Raw genomic sequence first — 23485 nt, forward strand, 5'->3', positions numbered from 1 at the left:
GAAAAAAAAGAAAATATAAAGAAGTTAAAAGCGCGCGCTATCATCGTCCAATCGGAGATACAGGAGAGAGAGAAGCGGCGTTTATCATGGGATGGCGGTACGTTTCTTATATAGGGATTTTAGTATGTAAGCTTGGGGACGACTGTTGGCATATTCCGTCCACTTCCATTGTGCCAGTGTAACATCGCATGCTAGCGAACGAAGCCTTGTAGCTGCATCGGTTCTTGAGAGTGATAGCGGCATGCAATGGATATCACCATGAGTAGGTCGAGCGTCCTCATCCGCATGCACATTACCACAAATGCCGCAATACGCCTGTGTCCAGTAATATGTTATGTTCTATGCTTTGTTCATTGCGCGGTGATGAAGTTGTCTTTTGTGAGCGACTCTATCGCTCATTGAGTTCGTGATAAAACTGCGACATAGGATAATGAAGTCTCGGAACATGGGCCATGACTGTGACGGTTTCTAAATAATTAACTCTAGGACAGCTTGGAGGGCGGCGAGTTCCGCAGCAATCGATGACGTCAAATGGCATGTCTAGAATTGAATGCACATAGATATGACGGGGATGATCACTGCGCCTGCTGAACCTGCAGAGGGAACCGAATCCTCCATCTAAACGTGAAAGTGTCCACTTTGTTTCTCATGGAGGAAGGGCAGCGTGACCTGTCGCAAGATTAAAGATGACAACTTGTTTTCTTCTGTGTCTGTTTTTTTTTCAGCCAGGAATAATAATGAGTGCTTGTAGCGGATGTAGGCACCGCACTTGTGAAGAGAATGCAGGATGTATCAAAAGGTAGGAAAGGTAACTGGATGAAGTTCCGGTGTACTACCCTGCAAAGGGGATATATGAGTAAGGAGTTAGTAAGAGAAAGAAAGTGCAGCACAAAGGTACCAAACCGTTGTGCAAGGGCGTAGTTAAACTGCTGCAAGTAAACACTGCCATGATCACTAAGTAGTCATTAGGGTCGATAACCAGGTTTTAGGCAAGTACTCGTCCACTCTCACTGGTATCGGTATTTTATTACGTGGCTAAGAACCACACCGGGTAATTAGTGTTGGCTATATTGTTACTTTGGGGAAGCCATGTAAAGACGTACTTACAATACTTACAGTAGAGACAACGATACATAAACAAGATGGCTGGCGAGACCGATTCCACCTCTACAGGTCAAATCGACTTTTGACTGGCGCCACTCTTGGTTGCGCTGTAACTTGAAGCCTTGGCTCCTGCAGCCCTTTTTCCCCGCCCCAGTGAGCCGAACAACTTGCCTACAGTGCCATTTGTGCAAGAAATAGTGCGCGAACAACTCGTTAATCTTGTACTTTATTCTTTATGTACCGTTGCCGCTTCACAGCTGTCCAATGCTCTTTGTCTATCCATTGGGCAGCGGTATCCTGCACGCTACCGAAATCCGGCCGAGTGTCGAACCACAGATGATCGGCCAATATGTTTTCCTGCCAGCGTATTGGTCCCATTGCTCACCATTGTTATAATAGCACTGTCTCCTCGCCTCGACTACCGCCATTCGCCAATTATTATCGCTCCGAACAGAGCCAGCGTCGTTACCAGCCTCCATTTGAACCGCAACAGCCAAACAATGAGGCTCGTGCCGCTTGGAACAGTCCCTCGTCGTCATTGCGACGTCGCATGCAATCCCGTTCGCCCGTCGACCGTCGTCCCTATCGCCACAGGCTCGTCATCCACCATCCCCGATGCAGCCCCGACGCCTGTCTCCGGAAAACTAAGCGATGCAGATCCCCGCGGCGACGCTGCAATTGGCGACTCGACTGCAAAACCCTCTGATCACTTGGCTGACCAAACAGAACTTGATGGACGTTGTAGTCGACGGCGTCGGTGCCCCAGCACTCCTTGACACTGGCGCGCACATATTCGTGATGAGTGCCCAGTTACGCCGACGCCTGAACAAAGTTCTCACACCCCCTACATCACGCACCCTCCGCGTCGCCGACGGATGAACGCCTACCCTGCTTGTTATGTGCACTGCTCGCATTGGCACGACGATCTCTACCGTCGCAGCTTACGCCATGAAAGACCAGAATTTTTACTCGTCGTATCGCACCATCTCCAGACATCAGTTATTGAGCAGTTCCATGACCCACCTATACTGTCGGTCACCTCGGAGTTTCTCGTACTTACGACCGTGTACGGCGCCGCTAATTGTCGGAGTCATGAGGGAGGTAGTGGCCGAATACTGCACCAGGGAGGCCAATTCCTGTTCTGGTGAGGGAGTGACTTTGATGAAGCTTAGTTGGCCTTCCTAGTTTGGTTGCACCTGAACTAGTATAGCCCCACTAGCTCTCGGCGATATATTTTTTTTCTTGCCGGTGTCAGGCACCACTCCATGCCTGAAAATGTGGTGGACTGGAGTAGGATTCGAACTTACGACCTTCAGATTTGAAGCCGGGTATTCTACCTATTGATACCAAGAGAAGGGAAGCGCAGTCGAGGTCGGCAGAAAACCAGATGGGATGATAAAGTTAGGAAATTTGCAGGCACAAGTTGGAATACGCTAGCGCAAGACAGGGTTAATTGGAGATCGCAGGGAGAGGCCTTCGTCCTGCAGTGGACATAAAATATAGGCTGATGATGATGATGATGATGATGATGATGATGATGATGATGATGATGATGACGACGACGACGGCGCCGTTTCTACTGGCCTGGCCTCTACCGCTCTGTGCGCCACTACGTTGCAGCCATTGCGCTTTGTCAGCGCTCCAAAGAACCTGCTGTGCTGCCCGCTGGGCAGCTTCACCCCATCGATGTGCCCTCAGAGCCATTCTGTCACGTCGGTCTTGATCTTCTCGCCTTTTTCCGACGTCGAAATCTGGCAATGAGTGGGTCGTTGTCGCGACTGATTACGCGACCCGGTACGCGATCACGCGAGCTTTGCCCACAAGCTGTGCAACTGAGGTGGCGAATTTTCTTTTACATGACGTCATCCTCTATCACGGCGTGCCCCGGCAGCTCCTCACTGATCGCGGCTGCACCTTCTTGTCCCGAGTTGTTGAGGACCTACGGCGCTCCTGCTCTGCCGAGCACCGCCTACCACCCGCAGACAAACTGACTCACGGAGTGGCTCAATGGCACATTGACAGAAACGCTATCTATGTAGGTTCCTGACAACCACAGTGCTTGGGACAGCACGTTACCCTTCGTCACCTTCGCCTATAATTCATCCCGTCAGGAGGCCACTGGCTTTTCAACATTTTGCCTTCTGTTCGGCCGCCACCCTACTCTGCCCTTTGACAGATTGCTTCGTTTCTCGAAGAACACTAGCTCCCACTGAATATACTCAAGATGTCGTCGCCCGGGCTCACACGGCGTGCCAGATCACTGGCTCCCGGCTCACTGCGTCTCAAGCCGTGCAGGAGATCCAGTACAACAGCCGACATCAGGACTTCCGATTTCCTCTTGGCTCCGTTGTCTTCCTATAGACACCATGTCACCGCATCGGCTTGTCTGTAAAGCTGATGCCGTGCTACACAGGGCCCTACACGATATTGCGTCAGCTTGACGATGTGACTACGAGATCGCTCCGCTGGATTCGCGTGTACCCATTGAAGTTGTGCATGTCGCTCGGCTGAACCCTTACTTTGCCGCAAGTTCACGTCCCTTATAGTTAGCGACGAACCGGCGCCTTTACATGCGGGGGTTATGTTACGGCGCAACCAAGTGTGGCAGCAGTCAGAAGAAGACGATTTGACGTGTTGAGGTGAAATTGGTCTCGCCAGCCATCTTGTTTATGTATCGTTGTCTGTCTTGTAAATATTCTAAATACATCTTTATATGTGACTTCCGCATCGTAACAATATGATTATCACATTTACTTTAAATAATTCATGACGCCTGCAACAAGCTCTACAGCGTCAGCATGTCATTTTTCCCACATAAATACTTCTGTTTTCTTTTTGCCATGACGACATTGAGTTGGGACAACCTGCACACAGATCCAGACAACTAGCAGCAAAAGTTGTTTGGCTGTTGTCTATGCCTAACAAGAACGCATAGCTTTATGGGTAAAGGTGGTTAATAAACTTATTTTATCCGTGTGTGTAGTCCCTCACGTCATTCTTTTCTTCACTCCTGCACTGCTTTAAAGGGGGCAGCTAGTTGCAGTGCCGCTGCCCCATGCATCCGGCGTTAAAGGCTTGAAAACCACAAAAAACCACCCATCACAAACCTAAGTCTTTCATTTTGTTATACCTTTACGAACTAACCAGTAAGACGTGAACCTAAGAAGAATCTCGCGTTTATTCTAGATCGCGAATTTGGAATCCACTTCTTTTCTTCTGACAAGTACCATCAAAATGAGCCTAGTGCGATACAAGGGGCACCTAATACATTATCATTATTCAGTGCTGTTCCAGCATTCAGCTCCACGCGACACGTTCCCTCATCACGAGCAGAAGAAGAAGAAGAAAAGGCATACATCAATCACCGAGATCATGGCGGGAATGGCCTGGACGCTGCACCCGGCGCTTCTCTACGAGAAGTACGGCGTTGTGCTGGTCCAACTCTGGGATTCGGGCGCCCTGAGCGGACTGTTCCGCCCTGCGGTGCGCAGGATCTCGCAGTCCATCAGCAACGTCGTCAACGTCGCGATTCGACGCCGGCTCGCTCCTATTACGTACGAACGTGAGCTGGACGGCTCCCCGCCGTTGCTGATCGAGGATGACGGCGACGACGGCACGGTCACTGAAGACGAGGCCGCGACGCGGGCCTTCGGTGTGCCGGGAGACACGTCATTGGAGATAAGCACATCCGAGGAGAATGAGCTGGCCTTCCAGGGTGACATCTACACGCAAATGAGGCGTAGTCGAAGGCAAAAGGAGCGGCTGAGGAAGATACGCGAGACACGCGAGGAGTTTCTCCAGGATAAAAAGCGCGGTCGGTCCGCGAAGACGTCGCAGCACCGCAGCTCCCTCGTCCGCCATCGAGGAAGTCGACACGGTTCCATCATGGTGTCTGTCAACAAAGGTAAGAAGAGACTTCGCAAAGAATTGGGAGGAGCGGGGACGCCCTTGACGGACATGGAGCGCGTCGCGGGACACTCGCACGTGAAAATTGCTATCTCGGACGCAACGTCGACGTCTTCCACTAGCCTCTCTGACCACTCCGCGCGTTTGAGGCAAGACAGCGTCATCACTCCCGAAGAGCTTCTGCTGGAAAACGACAGCCTGCAAACAATGCGCGACGTTAGCGGCCGCAAAAAAAGGACTTCGCCACCTCCAGAAGTTCGCGAACTGACCGACACAGAGACGGCGTCCTATGCCAAACAGTGGGCGAAGCCTATGGCCCAAAAGAGGGATAGGCGGCCTTCGAAATCTTGTTTGCGGTCACCCAAGCGCGAGGGCCACGACAGTGTTAAGCCTGAGCGTGCCGCGGGTGAATCATCGGGGATTTCGCGAGCTGTAGCGGCAGGAAAGACTCTGCCTGCATCCGCAGACATGACAGACGCTAATGTCAAAAGCGTCAAAGCTTGCGCCTAAGGCAAGTCAAAGGCGGAAGAGGAGGCCTAGAAAGACGTCGAAGCTGCACCCCCAGGCCCGTTCTGATACAACGATCGCTTCGCGCCTTTCGTCGGCGGGTAAGAGCTCCGCAAGTGCCACTACATTTATGACTGACGGCATGCCAACATCAGTAGCAGGTCAGGAGAATCCTACTAAAATAGACCGGGCTCCCGCAGCTGTTCCTGCGGAGGCAGGGGTTTCTAGAAAAGGAAAGTCAAAAAGCAGGAGCAGATCGCGTAGTAGAAAGCAGAGAGCGAGACGGAAGTTGAGAAACGCGTCTCGCAATCTGCGAAAACAACGCAGGTCAATTGCAAGGTCTGCCAAGAGAGACGAGCTGCTGGAAAGGGAGTTGAATATGCAGGGCCGGTCAGGTGACAATGATAACCGCTGGAGGAGCACTGACGCGCTAAAGGTCCGCAGTGATGAGACCCCAGACACTGAGGCAGGAGTTGCGCCAAGCACGGAATCAGCGCTGACATCGACGAAAAACAAGGAGGCGACTGATGCCACCCAACCACGTCCTCTGCCGAAGGGAATCCCCAGCAAGCGTGATGACCACACCTTCCACAGGGTTCTCGAGTGGCCGAAAGAACCAAGCAAACTGTCCGTGGAGGCCGTCGCGGCAGGCGTGCACAGTAAATTAGGTTTTGGACAACGTCCCAAAAATGCACCTGAGGGACTGGTTGCGAAGTCAAGCCCAGGAGACGTCGCAATGAGCCTACAGTTAATGACTGAAGCCGGCTTGTCAGATGACCACAAGATGGGTCCGGACTCCAGGATTTCTACAAGGGAGCCCTGTCCGCCCAAGGCACCGGTCGGGCTACCCGAACAGCAGGATCGCCGAGAAGACGACAATTACTGCACAGCCACGTCGCCGGGCGCAACGTCCAGCAGACCGTTCGTACAGCCACGCAAGGAGGTCACGGCATCACCTCACCACGCCGTTCAACGGCGCGAAAAGCATAGCAGGAAGCGCAGATCTAAGTCACCGATCAGCGTAGAAGCGCAAGCTTCCTCTTTCCAGCGTGCCGGCTGGTGGCCTCGTGGAGATGTCAAACGGTGACATCACGCCACATGTGAAATCTCTCGACAGTACCGACACAAATGTCAACGAAGCCCTCGTCGCAGAGGTGCACGACCACAGTAGGGGCGTTTGCAAGGAATCCCGCAAGCAGCGATCCAAGAAAGCTGCGAGGAGTGCCGATAAAAGGGCCATGCACGTTACTATGACAAACTTAACCACAGACAAGGATGTTTTAGCGGCGACAACGTCCATGGATGTAAACGGTGCGGCAGATGCTTCGACGGTCGCTGAAGAAGGTGCTTCACACGCGACGCAAGTCATTGCCGAGCCACTCGTCGCAAGTGCCGCGCAGATCGAGAGACCTACTGCGACGAGTCGTGATGCTGCCGTCAATGGACGACACAATGTCTTGCAGCAGCTCGGGACTTTACGGATCTCCTCGGCGGCCCAACGTGGCCTACGTCGAGGGCAACGACGTGACCATCCACCTAGACTTGACCAGCCGCCGTAGAGCTCCTGGGTTGTGGCCTCTCCGCCATAAAACGCACAGAAAGAAAAACTGAGCAGCCGGTTTTCTAGAACAGTGACACCGCCGATTGTAGTGCGACTGCGCAGTCCTTTCGCTTTGAATGTCTTGTGTCACGCATACATGCTTTTCTTACTATTGATTTACACAGCGACGTACCGAACAGTGCCTTTCGGCGAGAGCACACTGAAGAGAAGACATCGATCTTTATCAATAAATGGTACCATTCATTGTGAATTACGAAAGATTTGCTAAGAGAATTAGGGGGGGTTTAATGAAGCGAATCACTTATTGCGGTTGCGGCATTTGGCGCTGAGCCGTTGTCTGCGAATGTTTACTTCAATCACTACCATGCGATTCTTATTTTCTCAGGGAATAGAGATATTCAACAACTATTTCATATAGGAAAAGTTGTAATAGGGGACACAAATCCGGACTGACAAATTTGTGGTAGAACGAGAATAAGAGTTCACTTGGGAGATGCAAGGATCCCTAATGCAGAGCAACTTAGCAATAGACTTCAAAAGAAAACTCTGAAATACGGAATTGATGTATTCTGCAAGTAATGCACAGAATGAATAACTGGTGAAAAAAAAGTGAATGTTCCCTAAAAAAAGGCTGTCATGGACATTGGAAATATATTTGCGTATTTTCAAAGATGGCTATGATGCGTAATTACGCAATGGTTAACAGTGGCCGTTGGAGACCTTTTAGGAAAGATTCTGTGCCCTAATGGGGACACGCCGTCTGACTAATTGTGATTAAAACAATGTCAAGTTATTCATCTGGTTTCAGAACGTTGCTGCTTAACTGATGTTTATGACTAGTCGAAACCGTAAGGAATGGGCAAAGAATAGGCTGGAAATTGTGCAACAGCTGAGTTAGAAACGGCCTCTTACTTTTCCCGAGGAAGACGGGATTATCTGTGTTTAGAAAAAGTTTATTTCAACAAAAGACGATACGAGCACTGAGTCCCAATGACGGCACAATTCTTCTAAGACGATAACATATACAAAGTACGGAACACTGTGTACACGGTATGTTTCCGTTGAAATGTCCGAGTCCACACTCACTAACATATATAACCACATAGACCCACGGAAACGCACAGTTACACATAAACTAGGTGTTACATTCTATAAAGTGATGTTGAATATATACAGAGTACGCGATAGTTATTTACAATGATGATGTGACAGAGGCACTTTACATAAATTTGTAGTGTTGCTTTGAGATGTGTATTTACAAAAAAAATCACAGCATATCCACGAAGTGAATGATGATGAGTGGGCGAAGCACCGGGGGATCATTCGGGTAAACCACAGCTACGGACGAGAGATAAAGAGAGAGCGCGTCGGGAACGAACGCCCTTGTGCAATGCAGCGCCACTAGCTACGGACGAGAAAGAGAGCGCGCGTCGGGAACGAACGCCCTTGTGCACCGCAGCGCCCCTAGCTACGGACGAGAAAGAAAGAGCGCGCGTCGGGAACGAGAGAAAGAGAACGCGTCGGGAACGAACGCCCTTGTGCACCGCAGCGCACCTAGCTACGGACGAGAGAGAAAGACGCCGGAAGCGTTCTCAGGAAGCCAGCTTCCGGAAGCGGAACCGGAAGTGGAAACGGAAGCGGAAGTCTGCTTCCGGTTATACTATACATACACATATATATGTATATATGCGTATACATACATACATAGCGGTCTCCATGCCAACCAGAGCTACGGACTTACGCCATCTAGTGAACACTTCATAAAACTACAGGTGGCTACCACTTACGCCATCTATTGAGCAATTCATAAACTAGAGGTGGCTACATACTACTACTATTACTACTACTACTACTACCGAGGAGGGAACGACCCACACCCTAAGGAGTTTCGCCCCTAAAAATGATCATGCGTGCAAGATCACGCACACACAGAAATCACGGGCACGTATACATACTATGTATCATCAGAGAATACTTTTGATGGCATGGCTACAAGAACCAGGCTGGTCGGAAATTAAGCCATACGCGTCCGTCAGCCACCGACAGGAAACGGCATGACCACTGTCGAATGAATTCCTCTTCCCCAAGGAAGAACAACTCCTCTGACAGAAATGACAGTAGCTCAGAGTAGAGCCTCTGCAGAAGTGGAAACATCGCGGCGGCGATGTCCCGCGGCAACTGCCTCGCAGCGGTTACGCCATAAACAAAAGGCCCCCGCAGCAATTAAAGTCGCGTGAAATGGCCACGTGAGCAACGACCAGATGTAATAAAGCGGTTAACTCCAAGGCCACGGAAACTAGCATGCACGGCCCTCTGAAATACCCCATAGCAACGATGCATTGCAGCAGCACCTGCTCGTTGCATTCTTGAAGGGGGCAAGTGGTGGACAACGAAGATGGGACCATACCACACCGCTCTAATTTGTCACGCGTTGGGAGCACTTTCTACCCTAGATGCCTCATGAAGTCGCGTAGATGGCCAGGCAGAAAGGAAGCCGTTATCGCACCCCACGGCACATTATTCACTGCAAAATAATTGCTTTCTTTTGAGCGAGCCTTTCCATACCTACAACCTCATGTTTTTGCCTGGATTGGTCGATCGGTCGGTCGCTGATCGGGTTCTCGCTGAGTAGATTCCTCCTCACTTCAAACAAACAAAGTCGGCAGAACCCATCTCGAGATGACTGATGACGGTAATACGTTAGCGTCGAATCAATATAGCCACACAACGCATTGCCACCGTCGAAACGAGCTATGTACGAGGCGTGTACTGCAGCGGGACTCCTCTTTCGCACTTGCTTAAGAACACACGGCGCCATCTAGCGCCACGGCCGGGAAATCTGGGGTGGCCTCCGAAATGCATGTCGCACCGGTGCGTGCGAACGCTGAGAAACGCGTCATGCGACAACCGGGCTCCTTTCTCGCGCTTCTTTCTCGGCACGCTGCGCCATCCAGTGGCGCAGTCCAGAAATCAGAGTGTGGCCTCCGAGATGAGAAGCGTGGCGCGCCTGTGCCCGCGAACTCTGAGAGTTGTTCCCGCGCTTGCCGAACACTTAGTGGCACATACTCAATTACACACAGTTGGCGAGGCGTTCATTGAAGATCGGCACATACCCAGTGCATTCATGGCAATCCCATTTCATGTTAATGAAATGGGATGGTAGTTACAGAGAGAATGTACATCACTTGACATGTGCACGACAACCACCTTCCATACCTTCCAGTCCGAGGGCAGTGCCTGCATTTATTTGTAATGACGATTGAAAAAGTTTCGATAGAATCAGCGATGAATAGATTTTTTGTACACTTCAGCACTTTTCAGTGAAATGCAAACAGGTCCTGCAGATGACGACACCTTCAAATTATCAATAAGTCTCTCAATACCAACAGCATTGATGGCGCATTTATGACTCGACACATAATCCTTTCATCTGCAAAATGCGGGTGTTAAATGAGGCGCTAGAAGGAAGGTCATTTATGTAAACAAAAAAAAAAGTATAAAGCCAAGGTCAGATCCTTGCGGCACGCCTAAAATTACTGAGAATTGTGCAGAGGAGTGTCAATTAACGAAAACAAATTGTGGACGGTAGGACAGAAAACCTCGAATCCAATTAAGAACAGTCGGGTGTAAGCTAAGGTGCGAAAGCAGGCGCAAAAGGGATGTTAGGAACTTTATCGAATGCTTTCATGAAGTCTAGGGAAAAAAAGCATCTATAGGAATATTGCGACCAAGATAAGAATGGGGTCATGCCAAAAAAAAAAGAAGAGCTACTCGAGTGTCACAGGAGTGTCCCTTGTGGAAACCATGCTGATTTTGGTGAAATAATTTGCAGATGAGAGAAAGGTGGCGGCATGCGAGTAAACAATGCGCTCCGCGATTTTCGAGCAAACGCTAATAATTCAAGTTTGTGGATAATTGTTAGCCCATAGACGATGTCCTTTCGTACAGATGGGTATTATTTTACTAACACGCCAGTCCATGGCGACATTGTCAGTTTTAGGTGACTGCTGAAAGATCAAAGGTAAGATTACACTACAGATAACTTAAGTATTTTACCTCTTTGCTATTAATCCCATCAATACCAACGGAATATTAGTTTTTAGTGTCTCGGTAAGTTGGGGCGAAGACGATAATTTGGGCAGTACCGGATGGAATGAAGATATTACCATCCATGGTTGGACAGTTTAACAAATGAAAATTAGGGACGATACTAGGAGCTTTACTAGTGTACTCGTGGTGGTTTTATTGCGATAGCAATTATATGGACACTTCAACCGGATTTCTGCCGTCGCCGTCGCCGTCGCTGTGAGGTTCCGTATAGATAAAATCTTCGCCGCGCGCCGTATGCCCCAGCGGTAACGTGCGGGGACGCGCGCTATCACAGAGAGCGAACGCACTCAATCTCCCACGCGCAAGCAAGGAAGCGGAAAGCCAGCGCCGGAGGGAGCAGGGGGGGGGGGGGGCACTTCTCTGCCAACAACCGCGCTCGTCGCTCGTCCGCACAGTCTCTTATCTCTCCCACGCGCAACCAAGGAAGCGGGAAGCCAGCGCCGGAGGGAGCGGGGGGGGGGGGGGGGGGGGGGGGGGGGCGCACTTCTACGCTGCCAACAACCGCGCTCGTCGTTCGTTCGACCGCACCGTCTCTTATTTCCACACGGCTCTGACCTTTATGCGCCGTGCATGCGCCGCTCAGTTTCCGTTGAAGCGATAGACCGCACGTACCTTCGCCCGCTGCGCGGCGTATGCGCTCGCTGCCAGCGTTTTGAGAGTCGTTGGCTGCAGTCATTCAGTGTGATCTATTCATGTTTGTTTGTGCGCGCTCACACCACGCTTGTTCATTCAGTTAGTAATAGTCGGGCCACATTTTCCAACGCACGCTACACATGCAATGCTGCCCAGATCGGCAGTGCAGCACTCAGGTGTGTCCCTTCGCACGCGCTGCCCACGGTAAGCGCTTCTCATCAACACCACCGTTTCACACGCGCCTTCTCGTGGTCATCAAGTCTCTCTTCATGTCGGTCTACTTACGCCACAGCACACCTGCTTACTTAATCAGCTCATGTTTACTACAATTCATATTGCTACCAAGGCCGCTCACCTTACTTCGTATGACATTGCTGTGTTGCTATCGCATTCATTGCTTCGCCCTTAGGGCGAAACTGTGACATTTTCTTTTTTCAAATTAATTTTAGTGTGCTTACTAGTGGGTACTTTGTGTTGTCATGTTAAGACATGTTGTATCTGAAAGTTGCTTTGCGTTTTGTTCGTTGCCGATGAGCTATGTACATATACTATATCAAACCGGCTACTAGCTTCTAAGTTATCGGTTCAAAGGGCTTTCTTGTACAGTTCTCTTGATTTTTTAAATAAAGTTACACACAAAAAACTTTGAAGGCTTGCCCCATAAGCACTAACCAAGGCTCTCAGGGTTCCCTCTAAATCTGTTTAGGTGTTGTTTAGGTGCTCAGGGTTCCCTCTAAAGGATTTAGGTGTTTTACCAGGCAATCACAAACAATATAGCTGATATTTAAACTGTCTGAAAACACTTTCTGCAAAGTTACACTTCGATATTTCACTGCTTGTGAGGATTGTTCGTAAAACCTAGCACACAGTGGTGGTGCCATGGGGGAGAAATCGAAGAACTTTATGCTCACTCAAGTGCGCCGGCCTTGCTTTACGACGGATCCTTTAGAGCTGAGCGTGTCATATGCACCCGCCACGTCCATGTTCCGATCACCCACAAAAAACGGACGAAGCGTGGTCAACTACGCTGCAGACGTGACAGATATGAACAGGCCGGCAGAGCTGCTAACAGGCCGATTTTCTTTAAATTATGGGGTTTTACGTGCCAAAACCAGTTCTGTTTTATGAGGCACGCCGTAGTGGGGGACTCCGGAAATTTAAACCACCTGGGGTTGTTTAACGTGCACCTAAATCTAAGTACACGGGTGTTTTCGCATTTCGCCCCCATCGAAATGCGGCCGCCGTGGCCGGGATTCGATCCCGCGACCTCGTGCTCAGCAGACCAACACCATAGCCACTGAGCAACCACGGCGGGTCCGATTTTCTTTATTCTTTCGTAAAACCGTATTGATATAACCAAATTCGGAGCTAGAGGCCGTAAAACTGTAGATGTCCGGAATTGCTGTCACCACAGTTATATAAAAAAAACAAAGAAATAAAAAAAAAAAGAGACAGACTTGCATTGCTTTAAACACGCAGTTACATGGAAGATTGGCGAGTATGGAACAAAAAGCTAGAAAAAAAAACACGTTTGGGCATATATTAACAGCAAGGAAAGCTGACATGCGATGAGATTACCAATCAGTTCAAATAAACCAACATTGGCTGACGAATAAAAAAAGCAAAACGAAAATCTGCCTCAGACAACCCGAAGGTCACATCGGCGTTGTTCTGTGTTAGGGTGGATGTCTCATCAGGTGGATGTGGTTTTGGGTGGATGTCTCATTTTCCATAAAAAATAGAAAGTACTATACTTTTGTCAGAAGTGGGGTTCGAACCCACGCCCTCTTTCGAGGACCAGAGCTTAAATCTGGCGCCTTAGACCACTCGGCCATCCTGACGACAACCTCAGGCGCCGCAATGCCATCAGTCCGCGGTGACAGCAACGATGGACGAAAATTTGACTTACTAATAAATCGAATAATTAATGCGAAAACGAGAGACGAGGAAGCAGAAGAAAAAAAAATACCAAAAGCAATATAGCATGTTTACTGCGGTCGCACTCAATAGCTTGCTACGCAGTTAGCTCTTTCCGTTCTCCTGGTCATCGTTGTCGCCATCGTGCCATCATTTTCGTCATCTCTTGCTCATTCTGCAAGCGCCTTTGTCATCGGGTTGCTTTGCACCTGTAACTATCGTTTCAGCAAAGGAGTGCAAGGCCGCAGGAATTCCTGAAGCCTGCAGAATTACTGGTCATCCATGGTAAGAAAAAAAATTGTATAACGCTCAGAACAACTACCCTCGAAAAGTTGTCCCATTTTTAAAAACTAGAATGTCTATATTTACTGAATGTTCTATGTAATTTACCAACCGAAAATTCTGCTCGACTTCAATGTCTCCATCTTGATACGGGTAAGGTCGTATAGAATGCGGATATTGCCTATGAAGGGTATCTGCATAGCGGCCAGCCTGGGTTGAAAAATCGTGTTACGATACAGAGAAAAAAGGAAATTGCGCACTACAGAGCATACTTTCGTCCTGGGCACCATAGCCAAGAAACGAGGCATGAAGGATGAAGACACCTGGCCTTTGCGCGGCGCATACTTAGAGAATCCCAGGAACAAGTACCCAATGCTCGAAAGATTTATGACCCCGGGTTTTCGGCGCGCACTCTTTCCACCTGCATGCGGTATTGTTTACGCCGACAGGATACTTTGTCAGAGCTGTACCCACGTTATGTTAGGAAGGAAAGAAACCGACCAATAATGCAGGGCTGCCGTGCTGGAATGGAGACAAAAAAAAAAATACCTCTGTTGCTTCACGAAAACAAGTCCTTTGTTTATCAACCCTATAGATATACTGCACCCGATACAGTTTTGTGCCTGATTTGTAGTAACGCCACTGCACTATTGTCATTTCAAGCATATTTCAGCATGCAAGAAAGTTTAGATGAAGAGCCCGATCTGAATGGCAAAGTGGTCGTCTACCCGAGAGTAGTACGAAGCGGCAGTATATATTTTTACTAAACTTTCACAGTTGACCTGCCAGAGCACAATATATAACTGCGCTTTTGTCGATAGGGCTGCTGATTCTGGACGTACAAAGACTAGCCAATTTATGCTACTCGATACTTTACTTTAAAGTGATGGATGGGAATAGTACCAAAATACCTGGTAGGATACCGACCACTGTCAGGATGGTACGTGACTATGGAATGACAGCGCTTGAACACTATAGGAGCACCTGTACTTTGGAAAATGTGTGGGAGCCCGAAAACTCCTGCCCCAGCCAGGCATCTTGAAGACCATGCCGGGCTGAGAAAGTTAAGTAGTGACGTGGGTAGAGCGCTTAGGAACACCGCATGTCGTCAGTAACGCTGTAAAGCCTCTTGTATAGGAGCATCATTTATAACACTTTAATGCAGCCCTTTCTGCATGCGCACGCGTGATGCTTCTTATTGCCTCGCAAGTACGGAATCGTAGTTTTGCGCGTATGCGGCTGTTCTGCTATTTCACGTGTTTCTGCGAGGACTTTAAGCAATTTTCAAAAATCGCATGAGGCAAATAGCTGCTTTCTATAGTCATTTAGCAGGTCCCCTCGAAGAGGCGGACATTACTTGCACGAGAAATCGAAATGTGTAATGGAAAAATTTCCAAGAATTCTATAATTAAGCGTTTCACTAGTAACCTTACGGCACTCGATACAATTTACAAATTGTAGCCGGTGAGAGTGCAAGGCATATCCACTTGAAAAGAGCTATGTGGATGACACCATTTTCGAGATATGCACCATTAAACTTGCGGCCATATGTGGTGTCGCTCCACTGCCTAGCCGTTTTATTCATTGAAGCACAAAAGTAACTCGACCGCCAATGTATTTCTCTGCAAATTTGGGGAATTCATATCTCGAAACGGGTGCCATGTGTTATGCATTTTGATATTTAGTGTATATAATGCCCCCCCCCCCCCCGACACTCCTTTGAGAATTCCAGCTCAAGGATTATAATTGCACTAACTGCCACAGGGGATTTTTAAAAGATTGGTTAAAATCTTCGCAGAAATTAACACTCGGTATATCAGCGAGGCCTTCTCCTATACTTTGCTGCAACGCACCGCTGCTTCAACACAACTGCCTGGCTTAAGAGGCGCAGCGGAGGCAAACGCGACCTGCAAACCAACTCAAACAAAATGCGTAGCAGAAATTGGGAAAAGTACAGCACACCGGGTTGTCTACTCGACTGCTACTTCGTGTCTCCTATACTTCGTGAAAACTGCGAATCCTCTCGTGTACGTAACGCTGAGGTATGGCTACCACTGCGAATGTGTCGCAGCTCGGACGAAACGGCCTGCTTTTTTTGGGGGGGTCACGAAGAGAGCAACGGTGGGATTCGACCAGAAAACTGCAAAAACCAAGACTCAACGCTACTCCTGTTCTCCTTCCTATGCACGAGACATCAGCCTTTACGCCCGGCTGCATACGGCTACTTGAGCCGTGCAATATACTATTACCAGACATGGCCACTGCATGGTTCGGACCAAGCTCAGCACGTGGCCGGGCTTTTAGTCGAAGTCGCTTGGCCCTTTTTTACGTGGAGCATGCACGTGAGGCAAGGTCACATTGCTCGGAAGAATTAATAAGGAATGCATACGCATCGTGCACTTGAAAGCGAATCATTAATGACATCCGGTACATCGAGTCTGTTTTCCCTTTCGACGTAAGCACGCGCGGTTGCCACACGCACAACTTCGAGCTTTTCTAGGCCCTCCGGCAACTGCTGCTCATAATGGCGCACTTCCGGAGGCACGCGAGGGGCGCGCGCGGCATGCGAACGTCGCCGCGTTCCGATGTGACCGCGGCAAGCGAGCGAGCCCGGGAACTGGTTGACGGCCGCCGCAGTCCGATATACTTTGCTTGGGTGCACATAAGACGCACAAGAAACGCTAAGAGCTCTCGTGGCCCTTAGACTGACATTGACTCGAAGGAGTATATGTCCACTGAGACAACGTTAGCATAAATGCAGAGTGCATCCGTTGGGATGCGGCCTGCATATCGCGTTGGGCTAACCTCACAAGCATAATTTTTTTTAGATTGTTTGCATCGTGACGCTAACCTTCTACCCCAGACGGTAACCTCAAAAGGAGCAAGGAATGAAGCCCTAGGATTATCTTGGTGCTTCAGCGCAGGGGTTGCTCTTACTCCTACAGCTGTTCTACGCCCTAGTGTGTGGGCGTTTTATTTTATTTAGTTTGCACTCCATCCTTCCATGGCATTTTCTCAAGCAGCATCATCTGCGTTATTGTAAGAACAAGTTTTCTTTTAGTTCCTTAGATGTCAGGACTCATGTTGGAACTCCTTGTTTCCATGCGTCTCCTTTCTTTCAGGCCTCTGTTGCGCCAAAGTTAAAGCATTTGAGCTGTGCACACTTATGGAGACTCGTGCTCTTAAGTTCCCTCTCGCAATTAGTAAATCACAGACTAATTTGCATGGAGATTAACGTGACCAGGAACAAGACATAGGAAAACAATGACTGAAGCAACTACGACCATTGGAAATGTACGCAATTTGTCTAGAGCTATGATAAACTGTCTGTACGTACGTACAATCTCGTCTACTCGGCCAAATACACGCGCGACGTCGCGTATGTATGTATGTATGTATGTATGTATGTATATATGTATGTATGTATGTATGTATGTATGTATGTATGTATGTATGTATGTATGTATGTATGCATGCATGTATGTATGTATGTATGCACGTATGTATGTATGTATGTATGTATGCATGTATGTATGTATGTATGTATGTATGTATGTATGTATGTATGTATGTATGTATGTATGTATGTATGTATGTATGTATGTATGTATATATGTATGTATGCATGCATGTATGTATGTATGTATGTATGTATGTATGTATGTATGTAAGCATGTATGTGTGTATGCATGTATGTATGTAGGTATGTATGTATGTATGTAGGTATGTATGTATGTATGTATGTAGGTATGTGCGTGTGGATGTGTGTGTGTGTGTGTGTGTGTGTGTGTGTGTGTGTGTGTGCGTGCGTGCGTGCGTGCGTGCGTGTCCGCGTGTATGCGCGTACGCGTATTAAGATTACATCATGTGGTTTTACGTGCCAAAACAACTATCTGATTATGAGGCACGCCATTTTGTGGGACTGCGGATTAATTTTGACCACCTGGGGTTCTTTGACGTTCACCTAAATCTAAGTACACGCGTGCTTTTGCACTTCGCCCCCAACGAAATGCGGCCGCCGTGGCCGGAATTTGATCCCGCGATCTCGTGCTTAGCAGCGTAACACCATAGCCACTAAGTAACCATGGCATGTGTGTTTGTGTGTGCGTGTGTGGATATGCAGGCGTGTGTTTCTGTGTGTGTTGTGTATGTGTAAGTGGAGTTTTGGGGAGGGGGGGGGGGGGGGCTTACTTCGCTTGCGCGCGTCTGTGTGTCTGTTTGTGGGTGCGTATGTGCGTTTATCTGCGTTTGTGCGAGCGTGTGCGTGTGCAGGTGGGTGAATGTGGGTTTGTGAGCGTGCGCGTGGGCGTATGGCTAGGGTGTGTGTGTGCGTGTGCGTGGTTGTGTGTGTGAGGGGTGTAGTTGAGCGGACGTGGGTGTTTATGTGGGTCGGGGGGTCGATTCGGGAGTGTGCGTTTGTGTGTGAGGGGTTTTTCGTGTGTGCGTGGGGCTTGTGTGTGAGCATGTGCACGTGCCTGTGAGAGGGTGTGTGCGTGCGCGTGTGAGTTTGTGTGGGCGCGTACGTGCGTTTGTGTGTGTTTGCGTGGGTATGTGAGTGTATGTGTATGCGTGTATGTGGGCGTGGTTGCGCGCGAGCGTATCAGTGGGATGTCTTTGTGTGTGCCTGTGTCGGGTTGTGAGTGTAAGGGGTGTGGTTGGGCTTGCGTGGGTGCCTGTGTGGTGGGTTGTGGGAATGCGCGTGTTTATGTTTGTGCGTGGGGGTGTGGATTTGGGAATGTGCATGTGTGTGTTTGTGTGTGTGTGGTTTGCGGGTGTGCGTGTGGTGCACGTGTGTGTCGAAGGTGGCGTGCGTGCGTGTGTGTGTTTGTGGTTACATGCGCACGTGCATGTAGGATGGTGTTGTGTGTGTGCGTGTGGTTGTGTTTGTGTGGGGTATACGGTTAAGTGGGCGTGGGGGTGTGTGTGTTTGTTTGTGTGGGGGCTACGTGCATGCGCGTGTTTATGTGTGTGGTTTGTGTGCGTGCGTGTGTGCGTGCATGCGCGAGAGTGGTGCACGTGTTTGTGTGTTACAAAGCGTTCGTGAGAATGTCACACCTGTATCAATTTACCGGTTGTACCCCGTAATTTGAGCCAAACTTGTCAATGTTCGATCAATTTCAATCAATCCATTCAATAATAAATCAATTAACTTTTCAAATAATATATTAGATCAAAAGTGTGAATGAAAAAATTGTAGAGCAACATGAAAAACTTGTGATTGTCCTTTCTGTTGCTCAATACGTGCTACATAAAAGTGTTTTTCCAAGCATGAAAGAAGTCCTCAAATACACGAAAAATTGGCGCGCGACTGGCCGCTCGCGGCACTTTGCGTGTGATCTTGGGCTTCTCTCTTGCTTGGAAGAACACTTTTATGTACCACGTATTGAGCAATACAAATCTGGATTAACATTTTTCTTGTTGCTCTCATCTCATTTTTGATCGACACTTTTCATTTAACTATAATATTTTAAAAGTTGAATCGTTAAATGATACTAATTGTGTGTTTAGGCAAAGTGCAAAAATAGTATGTGTATCTCCAAGTTACGTGGGACAACCGATTTATGTACCACACTATAGAGACAAAAAATACTGAGACCGGTGCTATTATGCCAATTCGTCCGAAAGAGCAAAGACTTAAGCACCAACCGGCTTGAACATTTTACCATAGAGCACGTCACCTGCAGGTTCCGTCGCTGTGACAACCAGCATCTCAAGCTGCTTCTCACGTGACGGCACTAAAACGGCTGAGCTGAACGTTTACTTAGTGACGAATATTATTATAACGGTCGAGATCATGGCTGTGACATGACCATGTCAACACTTGCGAAGGGAGCAGCTGAAGCATCCCAGAAGCAAAAATAACAAAGTTGGTGGCATCAGCCACCACGCCAATTTAAATGGCACGCTTGTAACATCCGTCCGTACATTTGTCCCATCCCTTCACGCACCTACCCGGCGAGAGTGCGGTTGTCGGTATATGGTGACCTGCATTTCTATCTTAAAACTAAAAAAGAAAAAAAAAATATTTTTTCCCTTGTAACTCTGCGGCTTCTCCCCAAATTTCTCAGCAAGATGGTATTTTTTAGTCTTGGTTCTTCAATGTAACACGTGGCAATTTTTTTTATTCGCCAAGGTAACATGCGATCTTGCCTTCGTCTGAGTCCCTCACCGTGGTAAGGGGTGTCCAAAAATAGTGCCTCGTACACATCCTGGTCACCTCCGGCGTTTGCGGTAAGGTGAATGCACGGTCTTCTAGATCTGTTCTCATTACTCGCAGCGGGATGCAGTGCGAACACAAGGAGCGCAGAGGAAGGCAATTTCGCATTCGTTTATTCACAAGCCAGACGAGTAACAGTTCAAAGCGTTGGCCAAGCATTAACACCGATGTTCGTCAGTGGGCCCGCTCGTGCCTCGCATGCCAGACCGCCAAAGTGACCCGCCACACGAAGACTGCCACACAGTCGTTCTTGCCCCCTGGCTGCCGTTTTGACCACGTCCATCTTGATTTGGTTGGACCACTTCCTCACTCTCACGACGGTCGCTACATTCTCACAGTGATCGACCGCTTCACCCGTTGGCCCGAAGCCAGTGCCCATTCCGGACATCACTGCGGAAACGGTCGCCAAAGCCTTCGTTTCAGCATGGGTTTCCCGCTTCGGCTGCCCCAGCATTGTGACAACTGATCGCGGCCGGCAATTTGACTGCACACTCTTCACTTTCGCTCAACCGCCTGCTTGGCACTAAGCACTGCCGTACCACTGCATATCATCCCTGTGCCAACGGCATGGTTGAGCGTCTCCATCGCCAGCTCAAGGCTGCACTCACTACGCACCTGGATCGAGAGCACTGGGTCGACCACCTTCCTATGGTGCTTCTCGGCCTACGTGCCGTCCTTCGTCGCGACCTTGGCTGTTCAGCGGCCGAACTCGTCTACGGCGCACCCCTGCGGCTTCCTGGCGAAAACAAGACTCGCACACAATTGTGTGCACCGTGCCTTAAAGGTGTATACATACGTATAGAGCTACACGCTGCTTTTGGTGAATGCAAGAAACAACTCAGCGCGCCTTCCACCGTGCACGAAATGAAAAAATAAAGAAAGAGTGCAGCTGGTATACGTACAACCGAAAAATATCCAAAGATCATGCATTACATACTCCCTCTACAAGGGATGCCCGGAAGCCTGCAAGCACACGACGAGACTATCGTGTGCTCGCAGGCTTCCGGGCATCCCTCGAGCACTCAGTTCGTACCACTTTGCTAAGTCACGGAATGCCTGCTCTCCACCGAAATTAGCACACTACGACAAAGAAAGTGATGACTAGAATATTCGCTACGTCCAGCTTAACAACATTATTATTATTGCCTCAGTCGTGTCGGCGTCGGTGTTGGTTTTGGCGTAACGAAAAAACCCAAGCCGCGGAAAAAAAAAAAAAAAGAAATGCTCGTCGGGCTGCGGATTCCAACAACTGATCTTCGGGTTGCGAGACCACCACGCTAACCGATCTAGTCACTGTCGGCTTTTTTTTTCATGATATTTAATACATTAACATGTCGACGAACCGGTTGTACCTACAAGAATAAATTTCATCCAGATGACTGTGCACCTAAAGCATGTTTATGATGGACTTGATGTTCAACCGGACTGGAATCCAATTTTGGTGAGGTGGTTAGCATTACCACCCTTTTAAAGCGGAACAGTGCCTCTTCTGTTTTTCTGTGTGTGACTCATTGTACCCACCATTCTATGACTATGCACAATTAGTAATGTTTTATTGGATGACATGTTAATCTAGTCACTGCCGGCTCATCATACGCGCCCTTTAAAGCAGGGTTCGATGTGCATGAAGAAGTAGACGTGGCGCAATGCGCGCGCCGGTAACACGTGCACGCTCTACAGTGTACGCTGGGCAAACGAAGATGTTTCACAGCCGTTTCCTCCCTCCGGTGGAGGGAAAAGGTGCGATCGCGTGTTCGCTCGCCTCGCGCCCTCCTTTTCCTGCCAGTTCGGTCCCGGCAGTCAAATTGGGAGGCCGCGTTTGGTCCGTTCGGCCGAACAGCAGGCTGCGTTGAAACAACGGTAGTGGGAGCGGGCCCGTGAACGTGCTCGCCGGGCGAATCGAGAGCTTCGGCAAGCTGAAGTCGAAGCGAAACGACAACGACGGGCCGATCCTCAGGTTAGGGCTGCCATCACCTAAGCACAACGACAAAGCTTTAATGTCTCTCAAAGGCTAAAGAAACTAAGCAATCCCTTCCCTATAGGGTTGGACAAGCTTCGCGTGCACCCCTGTTCCAGGTAGGGTAGGGGTCTTAATTTATTATTATTATTATTATTATTATTATTATTATTATTATTATTATTATTATTATTATTATTATTATTATTATTATTATTATCTTCATTATCATTCCGTGTGACCACATACATATACAAAGGACAAAAAGGGAAATGCGGTGGAAGCAGGCTGGCAACTGCCACGGAGAGTGTACCCCCATTGCCTGCCAACTATTTAGGAAGTAGAGGATGGAAGCAAAAGCTAAACATAAGAACAAGGGAAGTAAAACACCTTAATAGACAAACGCAAAAAATGCGAAACAGCGATAAGAGAGAGCATCCGTTCTATGAAAACCTATTACTACAGTAATTTCCATGAGATGGACAGGTTTCACGCCAGTCTCTTACAAGGGCTTTGCATCGACCCCGGATTAATCGAGGAATGGAGAAGCTGTGCAAGTAGGAAAAAAAAGAAACAGAGCAGGAAATGGCGACAACAAGAGCCTCGTAGGCAACAGATCACAAAGAGCAGCAAAGCGACCCACTAACTCAGCGCTCACTAGTGTCCCGACTACTGTGCGCCCAACACATGGGACAGTCCCGCACACGCCGAGGTACGAGCCGACCGCGTCTACGCCCCATGAACTATACCCGACGGAGCCGCTCACCACTGGTCTACTTCGATTTTGACTACCCGCGGGCTGCCAGAACCAGCCACGACGATTTTGGTCTCTGGAAGTTCTCTGGCTAGCAGAGGACAAAAAATCCGGCGGATCCCATGCCCTGTGGGAATCGATGTTATGCGAAGCAGTGTGAGAGGAGCCTACCAAGTTAACGAAACGACCATGAGAGCACCAAGACGTAGGCGGCTCCTTCATGAACTACATGACACGCATGTCATGACATTCATGTCATGAGTCCTCAGGAGTACTTTTAGCTACGCCTACGAGACCTTAAGGCGAAAGCCTTAGTCATGCTCATGACTATGGCTTCGACCTTTAGCTTTTACCTTTAGCTGTTTTACCTTTAGCCTTTTCCTTCACTTAGTACCCCATCCGAACTCATTCCTTTGGTTTTTGAGTGTTAATCTTTTTTCGCTGTGTCATTCTCATTTTTGCTGAGTCATGCCCATCATTATGACTTCTACCATCATCCTTTGATGTTTCCTTCACTTAGTGCCCCCATCCGAACAC

The 23485-nt window shown here is 48.8% G+C and overlaps 1 protein-coding gene and 1 non-coding gene across 2 annotated transcripts in view; one reads left to right on the forward strand and one right to left on the reverse strand.

Annotated features, from left to right (window-relative positions):
* The first annotated feature begins 2193 nt into the window (after positions 1-2193).
* Positions 2194-23485, forward strand: part of LOC119440535 (cathepsin B-like) — a 329365-nt gene continuing 308073 nt past the window's right edge. The window contains exon 1 of the mRNA XM_049661834.1: positions 2194-2248. Coding sequence (XP_049517791.1) covers positions 2197-2248 — 52 coding nt within the window. The 5' untranslated portion in view covers positions 2194-2196. The remainder of the gene's footprint in view (positions 2249-23485) is intronic.
* Positions 13579-13662, reverse strand: Trnal-uaa (transfer RNA leucine (anticodon UAA)). The gene has a single exon. It is a non-coding gene; the product is annotated as a tRNA-Leu (tRNA).

This window comes from Dermacentor silvarum, chromosome 2 (assembly GCF_013339745.2).
Source record: "Dermacentor silvarum isolate Dsil-2018 chromosome 2, BIME_Dsil_1.4, whole genome shotgun sequence".
NCBI lineage: Eukaryota > Metazoa > Arthropoda > Arachnida > Ixodida > Ixodidae > Dermacentor > Dermacentor silvarum.